Raw genomic sequence first — 19,449 nt, 5'->3', positions numbered from 1 at the left:
CTATATAGTGCACTGTCTGATCGTTCCCTATCCCCTACATAGTGCACTGTCTGATCGTTCCCTATCTCCTATACAGTACACTGTCTGATCGTTCCCTATCCCCTATATAGTGCACTGTCTGATCGTTCCCTATCCCCTATATAGTGCACTGTCTGATCGTTCCATATCCCCTATATAGTGCACTGTCTGATCGTTCCCTATCCCCTATATAGTGCACTGTCTGATCGTTCCATATCCCCTATATAGTGCACTGTCTGAGCGTTCCCTATCCCCTATACAGTACACTGTCTGATCGTTCCATATCCCCTATATAGTGCACTGTCTGATCGTTCCATATCCCCTATATAGTGCACTGTCTGATCGTTCCATATCCCCTATATAGTGCACTGTCTGAGCGTTCCCTATCCCCTATACAGTGCACTGTCTGATCGTTCCATATCCCCTATATAGTGCACTGTCTGATCGTTCCATATCCCCTATATAGTGCACTGTCTGAGCGTTCCCTATCCCCTATACAGTACACTGTCTGATCGTTCCATATCCCCTATATAGTGCACTGTCTGATCGTTCCCTATCCCCTATATAGTGCACTGTCTGATCGTTCCATATCCCCTATATAGTGCACTGTCTGATCGTTCCATATCCCCTATATAGTGCACTGTCTGATCGTTCCATATCCCCTATATAGTGCACTGTCTGATCGTTCCATATCCCCTATATAGTGCACTGTCTGATCGTTCCATATCCCCTATATAGTGCACTGTCTGATCGTTCCATATCCCCTATATAGTGCACTGTCTGATCGTTCCATATCCCCTATATAGTGCACTGTCTGATCGTTCCCTATCCCCTATGCACTATCACCATGTGCCATTTAGAAAATAGTAAATGTGTGAACAAGTGACCGATTTCAGCCGCAGCTTCAGTGTCTGTTTATAATCTAGGGGGCGGGGCTTCAGATTCTAGAGAGCATTTGATTGGACAGAAAATCGTTCAGAGTGATGTCATCACAATCATTGATCCATATTGGTGGAAGTGAGTTTTAGAACGTTTATATCATATAAACGCAAAGTTTTGGAGTGTCATTCAATTATTATGAAAATAAATATATTTGATTAAAATGTATTTAAATAAAAAATAAACATATTTGAAGTGTATTTTTGCAAACAGTAAGAGTGTGTAACTCACCCTGCGCAGCTCAGCGTCCGGATCAGGATGTCCTTCTGCTAGCAGCCTCTGTCTGATCTCCTCCAGCTCTTCCTTCTCCCGTTTCCTGTCCCGCTCATCCAGCTCAATCTCCTTCTCTCGGTCCCGCAGTCGCTTCTGAAGAGCGCTGCCCCTGCAGGCCAAGCAGAGCAACAGCAACCACTCAGGTCACATCAAAACCTCATGGTTTTTCAGATGGTCTGTTGCTAACTGTACTCAAAGATGGCTGAAATCGCCAGATAACATCTTGTTTGTTTGCTCCCAGGCTGCCACAATGGGATAGTCATTGTTTTGAGGCCCTTAGGGAAGTAAACTACACAGACATCAGCTATCAAGGTAATATGCAATTTCAGATCTAAATGTGACACACAGAACTCACTTGTAGTATTTTGGGTCGTCTCTGTCATCATCATAGTCTTCCAGAAACTCCTTCAGCCGTTTCCCTTCTTTAGCCTGAGAGGATGATAATGACAGAAACATTCAGAAATTTCAACAGAAACATCCTCCATAATATACATGCGTTTTAGCCCAAATAGATCAGGCTGAATTGCTGATTTAAATACACTAGAGCTGCCCCAGACTAAAGATCTTTCTAGTAGTAGCTCATTTTAAGTCATTATGATAATTGAGAGAAAAATGTTAAAGATATGATTTTAAAAGTCCTCATTATTAGATAAAGTCGAAAGTATGACATGCTAAGTCATAATTATAAGATAAAATGTTGAAAATATGATTCTAAAAGTCCTCATTATTAGATAAAAAGTCAAAAATATGATTTTAAAAGTCATAATAGTGAGATATTATGACTTTGCATCACGTATGTTTGACTTTTTATCGCACTATTATGACTTTTAAAATCTTATTTTCAACATTTTATCTTATAATGACTTAGCATGACGTATGTTTGACTTTAAGATAAAATGATGAAAATAAGATTTTAAAAGTCATAATAGTGAGATAAAGTCGAAAATACGACATGCTAAGTCATAATTATAAGATAAAATGTTGAAAATATGATTTTAAAAGTCCTCATTAGATAAAAAGTCAGAAATACGACATGCCAAGTCATAATTATAAGATAAAATGTTGAAAATACGATTTTAAATGTCCTCATTATTAGATAAAAAGTCAAAAATATGATTTTAAAAGTCCTCATTATTAGAAAAAAGTCAAACATACGACATGCCAAGTCATAATTATAAGATAAAATGTTGAAAATATGATTTTAAATGTCCTCATTATTAGATAAAAAGTAAAATACGTCATGCTAAGTCATAATTATAAGATAAAATGTTGAAAATATGATTTGAAATGTCCTCATTATTAGAAAAAAGTCAAAAATATGATTTGAAATGTCCAAAGTCAAAAAAATTATTTAAAAAGTTCTCATTATTAGATAAAATTTAAAAATATGATTTTAAAAGTCCTCATTATTAGATAAAAAGTCAAACATACGACATGCCAAGTCACAATTATAAGATAAAATATTGAAAATATGATTTTAAAAGTCCTCATTATTAGATAAAAAGTCAAACATACGACATGCCAAGTCATAATTATAAGATAAAATATTGAAAATATGATTTTAAAAGTCCTCATTATTAGATAAAAAGTCAAAAATATGACATGCTAAGTCATTGTGAGATGAGCAGTTAAAATCAGGACTTTAAAAATTATGATTTCAAAATTGAAATTATGATTATGAGATAAAAGCTGAAATTAGATTTTTTTTTAAAGTCTAAATTATGACCAAAATACAATGCGTTTAAATTAGGGCTGTCAAAAGATTAATCACGATTAATCGCATCCAAAATAAAAGTTTGTGTTTACATAATATATGTGTGTGTACTCTGTTAATTTTTATTTATATATAAATACACACACACACACATTCATGTATATATTTAAGAAATATTTGCATGTATATACATTTATATAATCTATAATATATATACATATAAATGTTTTATATATAAAAATAATATTTTTTTCTTAAATATATACATGCTTGTGTGTATTTATTAGGGATGCCACAATTCTCAATATAATATTGAACCGTTCGTTACGGCATTCACAGTTCAATACGCGCTCGTGAATTGCGTTTTTTTCGGTTTCGCATTTAATAATTTTTCTACAAATTCTATAATTTGCCTCCATCCCAATACTGAACAACACGACATACGTTCACATCACACGTTAGTGGTGGAGTTATACTCACGGAACACTAGTTATTCACAATCATGAAAGTTCATTATTTGCATGCGTTTTAAAGCCTTGTCGGTTTCATTCGCGTGCGCGGTTTTAACATGCGCTTTTCAGAGTGCGCGCACTAAAAGCCTGTCAAACACGTGAATACTGAACTAAGTAGTCGTCTTACTGCGCTAATACTGTCAAATACACACAAGGTTAACATAAACACAGTCGGTTATGTCTAAAGTGAAAGTAAAATCGCGTGTGTCTGTATATTAGATGCGCGCAGGTCTTAAACTGACAGCAGCGCAGCCTATAGTGAACACGCGGTCCTTAAAGGGACAGTTCACCTCTAAAATGATGTCATTATTTACTCACTCTAATATTGTTTCAAACCTGTATTCATTTCTCGATGACAGAATTTTCAGTTTTTGAGTGAAATATCCCTTTAATGTTAATACAACAACAAAAGACAAAGAGAAAATCTCACTGCTCTTGACTGAAAAACTAATACAGCTAAGAATCAATGTATATTTTATAGTGAAGTCTATGTAGTGTTTTATTTTTACATTCATTCATTCAATTTCATGCTTAAATGCTGCTGTACTGCTCTGAGCTGCCAGTGTAAATCTTTATATATATTTATTATATATTATCCAATACACTAGGAATGTGTACAAGGGTTTTTTTAAGTAAGGTTTTTCAATTCTTTTAAGTAAAATAAAGAAAGAGTATTGCAAAAAAATATATATTTTTTCTCTTTAACCTCTTGCTGTTCCTGTCGCCTAAGAATAGAATAACAAAAAATGTATGTGACGTGGACTAACTGTATTGTTGCATCCCTAGTATTTATATATAAATAATAATTAACACACATATATTATGTAAACACAAACTTTTATTTTGGATGCGATTAATCGCGATTAATCTTTTGACAGCCCTAGTTTAAATGCGTTTTAAATCATAACTGTAAAGTAGTGTTGTCAAAAGTCGCGACCGCGATACGAAGTCGGAACTGAAATGTTAAAAATGTGAGTTGCAGTTGAGCTGGAATCGCAAACACCTCTGACTGGCCGTTGTGTTCATCGGATGTGTCTGTAAAGCTGCTTTGACGCGATCAGTGTTGTGAAAAGCGCTATAGAAGCCTATAGGCAATAGTAGGCAGCCCTAAAATAAGGAAGAGGAAAAAAGCTGTTTAACCATTTCACGCCGGCGCTCCTCCTCCCTCTCGATCTCCTTGCTGTAGTCTCTGGCTTTCTTCCTCTCCCGGAGCTCCCAGTTCTTCAGACGCTGTAATTAAAGAAAATAAAAGGCCTTTCAAAACTGGCCAGGCATCCGATATTGTGATCAGACAGAGACAGAGAGATCCCGCACCTCTTGATACGCTGCCTCTTTCTCTCGCAGCTTCCTCTCCAGTTTGCGCCGTTCATACGCCTCTTCCTCATCTTCCTCACGATCACGCTTCTTCTCCTTATCTCGGTCTCTATCGCGACTCTGTTCTCTGAAAACAGATGTGTGACATGTGAAGCTTGTCATTTATTGTAGACCCAGAACATCTGAATATTTTGACATATATATTTTGTAGCTCTATATAAGATATCTTAAAGGTAAAGTTCACCCAAAAATGAAAATTAGCCCATGATTTACTCACCCCCAAGTCATCCGAGGTGTGTATGACATTCTTCTTTCAGACGAATAAATTCTGAGTTATATTACAAAAGTCCAGGCTAATCCAAGCATTATTATAGCAGTAATAGTTGCTCTGTTTTTGAACTCCATAAAAAGTGCATCTGTCCATCATATAACTGCTCCACGCGGCTCTGGGGTGTTAATAAAGGCCTTCTGAAGCGAATCGACACGTTTGTGTAAGAAAAATATCCATATGTAAAACTTTATCAAGTAAACTTTCGACAGACCGCCTTTTGTGGAAAAGTGTTGAATGTTGAAAGTGAAACTCAAGATGCGTTCGTGACGTCATGACGAGCGGACCTGGTCGTGTTAGTCTTTCAATCAACAATTTTTCCATTCCATTTACATAGTGTTCACTACCCTTCCTGAAATACAATTAATATTGTCATCATTCATTGATTTCATGTTAAAATAATATACAAATTCACTACCCTCTTTGAAATACAATAATCAGTAAAAAAGAATAATAAGATTAATCTGGAAAAATAATCGTTAGATTAGTCGACTAATCGAAAAAATAATCGTTAGATTAGTCGACAGAAAAAATAATCGTTAGTTGCAGCTCTAGGCAGCATATTTTAAATATGTGTTGTAATGGCATATTTTTATGAATGAAGGCCAGTATCACTGATACTGATGTCTCTATGAAACATTAATGACGTTACATTACAGTATCACTGAAAGCTCCCAATTTCAACATTTATTAGGCTTTAAAAAACAACTTTTAATTTAAGTGAACTTAAAACAATCTTTACATAAACCCAAAATAATAAATGTTATATTTACCCATGGCCTTACCTGTTATACAGAAATGTAATAGTTATCAAACCTTCCTTAACTGCATAAATAATAAATTAAATATAGATGAATCATCATTAAAGCTACAATTTTCTCTGTTCCTGTTGTTCTTTGATGAACATTAATGACAGGCGTCATCAGTGCTCCTGTCACTTTAAGAACAGTCGCGGATCTCACGCGCTGTCCTGCGCATCTCATTTCCTCACAACTCTTTAAGTTCATTTAAGACGTTATTTAACTAATTTAAGACTCCTAATATGAGAATACTCAAAATCCTCTGTGTTATTGTTTGTTCAAGAGCAAAAGAGAACTCGATGTGAGCAGGAAACTGACGCGAGTCTATCTATGCGTCAAATGTATGTGTGTGTGTGTGTGTGTGTGTGTGTGTGTGTGTGTGTGTCCCTTGATTAGCTGACATGAGACGCATCCACACAGACAGGACACACACACACACACACACACACAGACAGGACACTGACACACACACAGGACATTGGCATACAGCGCGTTCTCTTGTGTCTTGTCGCGCTTGGAAGCATTTACATGAATAAGAGCGTGGTGATCATGTAACGCTGAGCAAAAATGGATATAAAAACGGACGCTGCGTTATTTGCGTTAAATATTTTTAATGCGTTAAACTGAAAAAATTAATCGCCAGCGTTAACGCGTTAATTTGCCCAGCCCTAATACAAACACTTAAATTACACTATTATTATTATTATATGTATATATAAAAAACATAATTTAAAGTTATAATAACTTTACAATTACATAATCATAATTCTACTCCAATTAGATTTTTGAAATATAAACATTTAAATGGTGGCTGCATAAAAACTTGCCAGATTTATTCATACATACATACATGCGTTAAATATTGATTCACAAGCTTTCAATTCGATTTTCAATTATTTTCGATTCAATTCAATATTGATTATTTTGGATATGTATCAGGTATAATACATGGAACATTTTCTCAAGGAAAACTAATTTCTGAACTAATGTTGTAAACTATGGGAGTCAGTTGATACTACATTAGCCTACTAATATTGAAGGTACAAATGAACAGATTTGTATACAAACACTTAAATGACACTAAATTATGTTTTTATATATATATAATAATAATAATAAAGTTATAATAACTTTACAATTACATAATCATAATTCTACTCCAATTAGATTTTTGAAATATAAACATTTAAATAGTGGCTGCATAAAAACTTGCCAGATTTATTCATACATACATACATACATACATGCGTTAAATATTGAAGAACATTGAATATGAATATCCTATGCAATGTGGTGCATATAATTAGCTAAATGCTCCTCTCTAAAGTTAATTTTTCTAGCTGACTAACGAGTTTATGGACACTGGATATGGTTTTTCTGAGGAAAATGTGACGTTACATGAAATTTACAAGCGTTTTACTTACATCTTTCTGCGGTTGTAAACACTGATTGAGCGATTCTATGTGACATGATACAGATTTCGGTAAGTTGTCCTGTATCTTTTAACACACTTTCAGAAGCTCCTTCATGTTTATTTCGCGCTGTTACTGGTATTAAGGCGGAAGAGAAGATCCATTCATGTTTGCTCCTGCGATCTCACACCACAGCACCAAAACAGTATGTTTTTGAATTTCTTAAAAAAAATAGACGTAATTTGAAATCTGAGACTTTGTTTCATATCAATAGTAATAAAGCACAAAGATTATTGTGATTTATTGGATGGGAGACGCTACAATGTTTATTTAATTCATTAACTGAAAACAGGATGACTAATCGATTCTTGGGATTTAAGAATCGATATTGTTTTGTAAAAGTGAGAATCGATTAAAATCGAGAAATCAATATTTTTTACCCAGCCCTACACATTACTATGCAAATTAGATATAGTGTATAGATGCATTTCATAGAATGGGAATGGCATTTATGGCCATGTTTATCATTAATACTTTGGATAAATATTTCATTTTAATACCGTGCAGTGCACAAAATTAAGATTTGAGAGATGGTTCAAGTCAGTGTTCAATAAATTAAGTTAAAGGGATAGTTCACCCAAAAATGAAAATGCTGTCATCATTTACTCACCCTCAAGTTGTTCCAAACCTGTATTTGTTTCTTTGTTCTACTGAACACAAAAGAAGATATTTCGAAGAATGTTTGTAACAAAACAGATAGAGCAACCATTCACTACCATAGTATTTTTTTCCCTACTATGGTAGTGAATGGCTGCTCTATCTGTTTTGCTACAAACATTCTTCTAAATATCTTCTTTTGTGTTCAGCAGAACAAAGAAACTCATACAGGTTTGGAACAACTTGAGGGTGAGTAAATGATGACAGCATTTTCATTTTTGGGTGAACTATCCTTTTAAGTTTAGAAATGTTGTGCTGCTACTTATTATTAGTGTGACATTTTAGCATGGAAAACTTCAAGATATCAGCCCTTAAAATCGGCTGCACATATCGGCTGACCTCTAAACATCGGCTATAAAAAAACCCATATCGGTCGATCTCTAGTGCTATATAAATTGTTAAAAGCTAATTTATAGATCATTGAGCACTAGTGATGACTGGTGGGAAAAATGCCAGAAACTGTGAAGGGCAATAAATACACAAACACTTGATCACGTGACGTTTGGTGTACCTGGATCGGCTGCGGTCTTCGCTGTGGTCACGACTTCTGTCTCTCTCCCAGTCCCTCTCCCTCTCTCTCTCACGCTCTTTCGTTCGCTCGCGGTCTCTGTCTCTTTCCCTCTCCCTCTCACGTTCTCGCTCTCTCTCGCGCTCCCTCTCTCGGTCCTTCTCCCGCTCGCGGTCTCGCCGTTCCCGTTCCCTCTCGCGCTCCTTGTCTCGCTCCTTGCGTTCGCGCTCCAGCTCTTGCCTCTCCTTCTCTCTCTTCCCCTTTTCTTCTTCCAATTTCTGTGGGAAAACGGGGAGGGAAGTTTTCAGATTAGCGAATGCTCATGCACAACATGAGCACATAACACAATATCACTTTATGAGGAAGTGGTTTACAGTCCTTGCCATTCACATATTCACTCATGCTATAGACAACTAGAGAAAATGATTCTAATTAGCATTCAAATATATATTAATATAAGGAAACCTGGAAACCACTTTTAAGATAAGATTTGACATTGCAAACAACTGAATAAGATGAGAAAGAGTTGAGGCCGCTGTAATATCCGTCTCATCACATGATCAATAGAAAGAGGCTTCAATCCTTGTGAAACTAGTTGTTTGTGCACTTACAGGTGTTGACTAGCGACTCACAGCGCTTCCGTGGCCCTACAAGCCTTTATTGTTAGGCCTGGGAGGAAAAGCAGGTCAAAGGATTCACAAGGACAAAATAAAAAAGCAAACTATTCTCTTTGCTTGCAACAATCTGACAAACAACTTCCAGACATTTTGAAAACGTTGTGACAGGAGCATTGCATACTGTATTTGTTAGATTTGTTTCTCTTTCTTTGCAGTTTCTTTGTGGTTTGGATAGAAAAGGCAACAAACTAAAGGTGTAGAGACTGCTTACCCCACTGCAGACGACACAGGCCTCAGAGGATCGGACTGAGTGGTTATGAAATGCACTGAAGTCCAGCATGACACCCACGGCTTTAGTCTCATTTCAATTAAAATATCCGTCTAGAGAGGCGTCTATCAACAGCTTTTACTACCCCAGAAGTTTCCTGGGTTCATTATAAATATAATTAAAATTACTACAAAAAATGCTGAATTATTCTACAAGTGCTGACCCATGGGTGTTGTGCGAGCAGCAGCAGCAAATGAACATGTAGACAGGAGGTGAAGACAAGACAGGAAAATAAAACTAAATTACATAAACGCATTAAAAGGATGCTTCTACACTGACTAAGATTCAAAGTGACGCTGCTTTTGAATTATATTTATACTGGTGAATTAGGGTTGCGTTTAACAGGGAAGCAAGACAGGATAGATTAGTAGGCTATCAGTTTATATCAAGTCTTCATTTATAACTAGTGATAACTAATATTACATTAACAAATACGTTTAAAAGCATTGTAGCCTGTGGCTACTCAATTGCTAGGGTGATGTGAGTGTTTACTAACTGGTCCAATTAATTTAAATAAAGATGAAATAAAACATAAATATAGTAAATCAACTTATCTAAACAAACAAAGTGTTAAATTAAATGAAAAATATGTTGAAGTACTAAAATGACCAAATTAAAAACAAAAATAAAATTAAAGCTAAATAAATAAATATAAATAACATGGTTGAAGACGCTGAACTCAGATATTATTTTTTAAACAGGCTACAGTACCTGTCAAAAGTTTGAAAATACAATTTTTTATGTTTTTGAAAGAAGTCTTTTCTCCTCACCAAGGCTGCATTTATTTCAGCAAAAATACAGTAAAAACTGTAATATTGCACAATATTATTACAATTTAAAATAAGTGTCTTCTATGTGAATATATAGTAAAGTGTAATTTATTTCCTGTGATCAAAGCTGAATTTTCAGCATCATTACTCCAGTCTTCATTGACACATGATCCTTCAGAAATCATTCTGATATGATGATTTGCTGCTCAAGAAACATTTATGAATATTATTAATGTTGAAAACAGTTCAGACTTCTTTCAAAAACAGGGTGATGTGTGAGGGGTTGTTACTAACTGGTCCAAGTCAAAATATCCCAAGACAGGCCAATTCTGATCTGAGGAATCATTCACGCCTTAAGTGCAACTGGTGCAAGATGAATGATGTTCGCAGTTTAATACTTATACCCCTTTTCCACCAAGCACTGCGCTGGTGCTGGTTTGGAGCCAGAGCCTAGTTTTAAATCGGTTCTTTGTCTTTCGACAGGAAAAGTGGTTCTTAAAGGACAACTCCGGTGAAAAATGAACCTAGGGGTAATTAACACATGGTTACTGAGTAGATCGTTCTCTGGGATGCTTTTTCATGAAAATCGATTGTAAAGAGTTATATCACTAAAAACAGATTAGCTTATTACGCTAGTATATGGTGCATAGCATAAGTAAAATTAAATCGCTAGTTAATACCACTAAAAAGGCTCAAAATAGCCTCACACTAACACGGTAGCATAAGAGGGTCCCTACATGCAAACCGAAGCATTGAGAACTTTGTAAGTGTAGAAACAGTTTAATAAGAAGATACTTTATAAAAGACAGTACATTACGCGTATACAGACAGGAGCCATCTTGGAAAACAGTCCCGACAAGTCGAGCCACGAACGCTGTGCTAAGAGAGCTGGTCGATAGGAATTAAGTTTGTGGAATCATGGAAATGCATGAATTATATATGTTTATTAAAATATATGGTTGACTAACTACAAGGGAAGAAGGTGTCCCATATGAGATTCCAAGTTCATCACTTAGCACAGCATTCGTGGCTCGACTCGTCGGGACTGTTTTCCAAGATGGCTCCTGTCTGTATACGCGTAATGTTCTGTCTTTATGAAGTATCTTCTTATTCAACTGTTTGTACACTTACAAAGTTCTCAATGCTTCGGTTTGCATGTAGGGACCCTCATTATGCTACCGTGTTAGTGTGAGGCTATTTTGAGCCTTGTTAGTGGTATTAACTAGCGATTTAATTTTACTTATTCTATGCCCCATATACTAGCGTTTTCAGAGATAAAACCCTTTACATTCGATTTTCATGAAAACGCATCCCAGAGAACGATCTACTCGGTAACCATGTGTTACTTACCCCTAGGTTCATTTTTCACCGGAGTTGTCCTTTAGGACCAACAAGACAAACACAAACATGTGACTGCCATTTTTTATATAGCAGCTAATTGAGATAATAGTTGCTCGATTGTAATGTCTATACAAATTACGGCGGGCTGCACGAATGTGTTGGATTCGCTGTTTTGATGCCGTGTAGGATCGTAAAGCCATGTGCATCAATAGTAACGCAACGTTCGCCATTGTTGATGGAAGGCTTGTTCGAGTTGCACTGGTGCTGTGTAGACCGATCGCCGTATGACATTAAAGTACAGCAAGAGCACACAACTCTTTATGCTTTTTAATCGCATATGCAGTATTTTGATATCATGCGTGGATCGGTCAGCACAGCGCTGATGAATCTCCAACAAGCCTGGTGTGTTTGTTTCCCATTGCTGAGAAAGATGAGACGTATACAGTGATGTAAGACTGGCTCTGTGGAGGCTCTCAGCATGTGGAAAAAGACAAACCGGTTCTTAGAAGGCTCGTCAGTCGAACCAACTCTGAACCGGCACTAGCACTGGCTCTGATGGAAAAGGGGTATTAGTGTTACCTCACAAATTAGACGTTAGCTGTTATTATCTACACTCAGCAAAAGGGGTTTTATCCATAGTTTTCAGTCACGTGACTGTCGCGGAGACTTGGAGGGCAAAACCGCCATAGAACTACAGCACAAGCCTGTCAAATTTCCATCTTAAAACATAAATATGTGAACAATATGCACGTTTTGGGCACTTATGATCCATATACAGCACCTGCTGCAGTATTTCAATCACTGAAAACAGCGGGACGTTTTTAAAACGTTTAACGTGAAAAACACTATAGGGTGAGTTGCACCAATGAGGATATAAATTAAGCAAAGTTTAAAGGATTTGTTGATATGGGTTTCATTTTAAATCGAGTTGTTGCACCACTTCATTTTAAACACAGATTAATTACGCAGTAAAACCGTTATAGCCGCAGACGGAGGTTAACTGAAGACAGGCTAAAGAATCCTTAGTGCAACCCACCCTTAAAGTGCCGTAATAAAACAGTGATATTAAAAGATTAGATTCAGTTTACACCTTTTTGACGATGCTTACTATATACAGGCGAGCAGATGAGCCCAGAATATGAATGCAACGTGTTTTCTTTATAATGGGTTTCGATGGGGAAAACACCTCGTGTTGCACTAATATTCTGTGTTCGTCTGCTTTCCTGTACAAAGTATGCAACATCATTAAGGTGTAGGGATGGCTCGATACCACAATTTTGTCTTCGGTACGGTACCACAATCTAATACCGAAGTACCGATATTAAATCGATACCATACAGGGTCTGAATTTTGATGCGGGTATTCTGCATAATTTTGCTCACTCTCGCAAGTTTTGGGTTTATGAAGCGGGAAATTGCCGCAAATGTTTATTATTAAATTAATCAACAAAGATTGTCACATCAATCAGTCATTTGGAAACTTTTTTGTAAGTAATTTCAGCATTACTGCGCGTCTCCATTGCTTCTGGCTTGAAAAGACATCGCACCTGCACTATAAAAGCATCTGCGCGCTCAGATTCAACACTTTCGCATCCGTTGCGGGACAGCTGACGGAAATCACTTGCCCACGTCTTTTTAAACCTCGCCAACTTGAACATGCAAGCGATTTTATAGCATTTCGTAATACATATGGGATGAGAGCTCTTTGAGAGAGAGTTTTCTTTGCGCTCATGCCAACAACAAACACACACACACACACACAAGCCTAAAGAGCTCGCGCATTCCAAATTAAGTTGTTTTTCCTCAGTCAAATACACACAAAATTATGTCAAAATGTCAATCTTTAGTGAGTAGTTACATAAACACAGTTGGTTATGTCTTTCGCGGATGTAAATAGTGCAATAGTGCAAATATTATGAGGTCTAAACGTCACTGGTTGAAACGAATGCTGGAGATTTCTTTATATTTAAACGATACGATCTTATGCATGTGTGTTAATCAGTGTTAAAAGAAAAATGTCTAAATTAGATCGTTAGAATGATGCACTCACCTGTCGATCTCTTAATGTCTTACAAGTCAGGAATTAGATGCTTGGCAAGGTTTGATGGTTCTTCAGCAGTTTTATAAGCAAAGTAATTCCAAATTTCACGTCTACTCGTCTTTATTAATGAGTTTTGTGAGTGTTGAGTGAGATTCAACTGCTGTATTCATCTTGTTCTGTTGCCACATTTGCCGGTTTCGCGTCAGTTTGGGTAGCGCTGCCACCTAGCGGTGAACTTCGGAACAGCAGCATATACCGAAATGAGCAACATCATGATATCGTACCGTTTGAAATAAAATATATACCGGTATTTTTGCAGTACCGGTATACCGCGCATCCCTATTAAGGTGTATATTGAATTTGGTATTTTAATATCACTGTCTTACCGCATTAATACTTACTACAAACCTGGTAAAAATGCCTAGCGGGCAATGGAGGAGAGCCTTGTTTTACCCTCCAAGTGGGCGTTCCTATAAGCGTGTGACGAAACTATGAATAGTAATTCTGTGTGACTTTAGCTTTACAAAATGTTAAGACGAAAGAATATATATAAAAAAAAAGGAGACATTCAGTGAGCACACAAAAACACTTAGAAAAGAGAGAAAAGAGTGCAAGCAAGCAGGAATGTAGAGAGGTGCTGGCAGACTCAATCACAAATCGAATTCATACCTGGCATAATCTTCAGAAAGTCCGTGTGCTGTGGAGGGGCGCCCCCTACTTTTACAAGAGCCGAATGGGCCAAATCACTGTTATTCAAGTCAGCAGTATTTATCATAGCACCAACATCACTTTAACTAGCAGACCCACACAGGTTCACTGGCCGCCCATTTCTTGGAGAACCAGAAAATGTGCAGTTTACAAGCTTTTATAAACACCGTAGAGTTGATCTAACACACACACTATTTTCCACCCCTTGATATAATTTCGATATTAAAACCCAGAACGAGACTATCAGAAGGAGTCGGTGCAGTTGCCCCTGTGCAAGTCCTCCTGAAGGGGGCGCCCAGTACAAGTAGAGAAAAATGGAAAGCTCATACTTACATCCTATCCTTGCAACTTTTTCCAAAGCTGTGAGATTCATCTTGGTTTAGTCACCATATGATCTCTATCATAATGGTGGGGTTTAATGAATAGATTAGCTTTTAGGGAAGTGCACAGAACGTCCATGCATTGTATGTGTGACTACATTTCCCACCCTTAACATGGAGGCCACGCTACAGTTTACATAAAGCCAGTGATAAAAAAAAGCTCTGGGCTCAACTAATTTCTGCACTACATCAAGTTACATCTTAAATGTAATAAAAGTTTTGTTGTTTACAGGCTAAATATCTACTCATGCTGGTACGTTGTCAAACTAAACAAGGTGTGAGAGGCTGTTGTGCTCTACCTGTGATATGGAGGAAATTAGCATGTATTTTACCTTATGGGTATCACGGAATTTGTTGATCTCCCTGGAAATCAAATCTCTTTTGTCATCTTCCATTTCCATGGCATTGATGTCATCCTAAACAGACAAACACAGAAAACGGAGAACATGGTTAACCCTACTTATATGACTGACATTATGGGGAAAAAAATGTGTGGCAATGATTTCTGAAGGGTCATGTGACACTGGAGACTGGAGTAATGATGCTGAAAATTCAGCTTTGATCACAGGAATAAATTACACTTTACAATATATTAATTTATATAATGCATCTAAAGACTACATACATACATACATACATACATACATACATACATACATACATACATACATACATACATACATACATACATACATACATACATACATACATACATACATACATACATACATACATACATACATACATACATACATACATACATACATACATACATACATACATACATACATACATACATACATACATACATACATACATACATACATACATACTTTAGGGATGCCACAATTCTCAATATAATATTGAATCGTTCGTTACGGCATTCACAGTTCAATACGCGCTCGTGAATTGCGTTTTTTTCGGTTTCGCATTTAATTAATAATTTTTCTACAAATTCTATAATTTGCCTCCATCCCAATACTGAACAACACGACATACGTTCACATCACACGTTAGTGGTGGAGTTATACTCACGGAACACTATAGTTATTCACAATCATGAAAGTTCATTATTTGCATGCGTTTTAAAGCCTTGTCGGTTTCATTCGCGTGCGCGGTTTTAACATGCGCTTTTCAGAGTGCGCGCACTAAAAGCCTGTCAAACACGTGAATACTGAACTAAGTAGTCGTCTTACTGCGCTAATACTGTCAAATACACACAAGGTTAACATAAACACAGTCGGTTATGTCTAAAGTGAAAGTAAAATCGATGTGTCTGTATATTAGATGCGCGCAGGTCTTAAACTGACAGCAGCGCAGCCAGTGAACACGCGGTCCTTAAAGGGACAGTTCACCTATAAAATGATGTCATTATTTACTCACTCTAATATTGTTTCAAACCTGTATTCATTTCTCGATGACAGAATTTTCAGTTTTGAGTGAAATATCCCTTTAATGTTAATACAACAACAAAAGACAAAGAGAAAATCACACTGCTCTTGACTGAAAAACTTTAACACAGTAGCTTTAATAAGAATCAATGTAAATTTTATAGTGAAGTCTATGTAGTGTTTTATTTTTACATTCATTCATTCAATTTCATACTTAAATGCTGCTGTACTGCTCTGAGCTGCCAGTGTAAATCTTTATATATATTTATTTTATATTATCCAATACACTAGGAATGTGTACAAGGGTTTTTTTTAAGTAAAGTTTTAAGTTTAAGTAAAGTTTTTCAATTATTTTAAGTAAAATAATGAAAGAGTATTGCAATAAAAAAAAAATATATTTTTTCTCTTTAACCTCTTGCGGTTCCTGTCACCTAAGAATAGAATAACAAAAAAATGTATGTGACACATAACCGAACCGAAAACCGTGGGTAAAAACCGAGGTATGTATTGAACCGTGGACTAACTGTATTGTTGCATCCCTAATATATATATATATTAGTGTTGTCAAAAATATTGATATTTCGATATGTATCGATAGTGAAATATCTGAAACGATACAATACTCCTTTTCTATAGTATCGATACCATCTGCTCTCTCCTCTCCTCTCCGACCGACAGTTTGTTGAGCCGCCTCTGACATACAAGTGCAAATATGAGCTCCTTTTTCCAGCTTATTAATGGTCAAATACACTCAAAAAATGTCTCAATGCCCATCTTGGTGAGTATTAACGTAAACACAGTCGTAACCAGTTCAGGAAGAATGTGTAACAGGAACAGTGTTTGGGATCCATGTGCGCGTCAGGTCTTAAAGGGACAGCAGTTATTAATTATTCAAACTACAAAAATACAAATGATCACTTGCTGCTCTTGACTGATTAACTTGTGTAACTTTAATGGATTAATCTGTATTTCATTTTTTACAATGAAGATGATGTTATTTTAAATTTGATTACTTTGTTTTTTTATTCAGTTTCTTTCCTGAATACTGTGAGACCTACAAGAAAAAATAAAGCAGTCTATTTCATTTATATCTTTATTTGTGCTATTGTTTGTCATTTGTTTATTTGTTCTTATTTTATTACTGTTTACTCGTCTTTTTAAATTCAATTTGAACTCAAGCTTCCTTGTGCTGTAGCTATTGCAACAAAATTAGTTAGCAAATATTTGTGAGATAATTTTAATGGTAATTGATCAATGTTTATATGAGAAAAAGCTTAAAAGCTTTATCATATAAAGTTATCTCTAAAGAATTTAATTGCCTAGACTTTTAATAGACACAAAAAAAGAAACTATATTCAAAATATCTATTTGACAGTATATGCAGCGTTTTTTCTCCGTGGTATCGAAAATTGATTCTTTTTTAGGTATCGTATCAAAGTTAGAAATTCCAGTATCGTGACAACACTAATATATATATTATATATTATTAGCCCAGATGAACTAAAGCCAACCTCGCCCTTCTTGTCTCTCCTCTTTTTGCGGCGACTCGACTCGTCGTCCTGTGATGGAGCATTGAGCTCGTTCGAGTACTCCCGGATCAGGCCGTCAATGGCACCTTTGACAATTTGGTCCCGCTTCTTAGTTTCTTCATCCAGAACCTCCTCTTCCTCTTCACCAGCATCCTCTGCCTTGCCATTCTGCCAGACACACAGAAGATCATAACTGATATTGTCTCAAAATCTGTAACCAAAAATCCTTGAAATTTCACGATAGTTACAATTTAGTGGATACCAATGGCTGAACACTGCTTAAAGCCACAGTATGCAAGTTTGGCCGCTAGAGGTCACTTATTCAAAACAAAGGCGTAGCTTGATGACAGCGTGATTTCGTGGAATCATGGGAGTTGTTGTCTTCACCTCTACAACCGGTGGAAAAAAATCTTAACGGGACTCGGGCAGAAATCATATTCATTGATGAGCTGAAGTATTGCAGATTTATTAACGTTACTGTAGTATGAAGCAGGCTTTTATTCTGCCTCAGACGAGCGCTTCCTCTTCTTCTGCTCGTGTGTGTGTGTGGTAACGCAGCGCTGTTTATCATATTACACACATTTGAGTGTGTAACACACTTGTGTGTTCGCTCAGTGCTACTATGAGACACTTGTTCACGTCGCAGTGAGCTAGAGCGATATGAGGCGGTAAAACATGGTACTTGCATTAAATCAAGAACACCAGATTTAAACAATAAGACTAAGTGTGTCGAGCTGGAGAACAATGATTAGCTTTCTGTCGATGAATGATCCAAACAGTTGCTCACCTGTCTAATAAAACACATCATATATCGGAAATCGAGGGTAACGTGGGTATGATGTCATTGATATGCGACACACTGTCCGTGTCCTGGTTAAAATCGCTTATTTCTCTGGATTTAAACATTCTTGGAAACATTTGGGATAATGCAAGTACACAAGTCAGCAAAATATATAACATTGTTCTAGTGGTTTTTGGATATTCTAATCCAAAAATCTTACATATTGTGTCTTTAAGTAATTAAGTAAACAGTACTGTTTTTATTTTAGTATCAAGCTTGATATCAAAATGGCATTATACTAACTCCATTTTCACTGGTGCTCTTCTTCTTTGCTTTCCACTCGTCAAGTTGAGCTTTGGTTTTGGCATCAACTTTGACCAGAAGTTTCTTTTCGCCAACCTGCAGCTCATGAAGCAGCCGTAGAGATCGTAGAGTAGATTCAGGCTCTTTGTACTCGCAGAAACCAAACGCTGAAAGCAAAAGAACAAAAAAAATGTCCGTGAGACATATTCAGAACATTCACAGTTGGGCAGCACAACAAACTGAGCCTAAAGGGTTCGGTTCACCAAACAAATTACAAATATCCTATAATTTACTCACCCTCAAGCCATCTGGGGTGTATATGACTTTCTTTTTTCAGCCTAACACAATCAAGAATTATATTAAAAATATCCTGGCTCAGCTTTATAATGGGAGTGAACAGTTTTTGAAGCTCCAAAAAGGTGCATCCGTCCATCATAAAAGTACTCCATACGACTCCAGGGGGTTAATCCATGAAGCCATGAGTTTTTGCAAGAAAAATATGCATATTTGTAACTTTATAAACTATAATCACTGGCTTCCGGTAACGGCCGTCCGCAAGTCTAGTTCCGGCGGAAGAGTGACCTCTGACCCAACTCATGATGTAGGATGTAGGAGCAGCGTTCAAACAAATAGGGCTGGGCAACAAACTCAAGCTCCTCCCACATTTCTCTTTAAAAATCCTTGTTTTAGACTTTTAATTCATGACTGGTGTTTTGTGTGCTGGAT

General features: G+C 36.5%; 1 protein-coding gene across 1 annotated transcript in view; it reads right to left on the bottom strand.

The window, feature by feature from the left end:
• The window catches only part of rbm25b (RNA binding motif protein 25b), a 51,316-nt gene that overhangs the window by 17,156 nt on the left and 14,711 nt on the right, over positions 1-19,449 (bottom strand). Inside the window, exons 6-13 of the mRNA XM_079831919.1 lie at positions 18,724-18,890; positions 17,622-17,807; positions 15,052-15,135; positions 8,539-8,813; positions 4,771-4,897; positions 4,597-4,686; positions 1,586-1,659; positions 1,189-1,339 (exon numbers count right to left, since the gene is read on the bottom strand). Of these exons, the coding sequence (XP_079688045.1) occupies positions 1,189-1,339; positions 1,586-1,659; positions 4,597-4,686; positions 4,771-4,897; positions 8,539-8,813; positions 15,052-15,135; positions 17,622-17,807; positions 18,724-18,890 (1,154 nt within the window). The remainder of the gene's footprint in view (positions 1-1,188; positions 1,340-1,585; positions 1,660-4,596; positions 4,687-4,770; positions 4,898-8,538; positions 8,814-15,051; positions 15,136-17,621; positions 17,808-18,723; positions 18,891-19,449) is intronic.

Source organism: Gobio gobio, assembly GCF_949357685.1.
Source record: "Gobio gobio genome assembly, chromosome: 12".
Classification (NCBI taxonomy): Eukaryota; Metazoa; Chordata; class Actinopteri; order Cypriniformes; family Gobionidae; genus Gobio; species Gobio gobio.
This window is presented reverse-complemented; position numbering and strand designations above follow the sequence as displayed.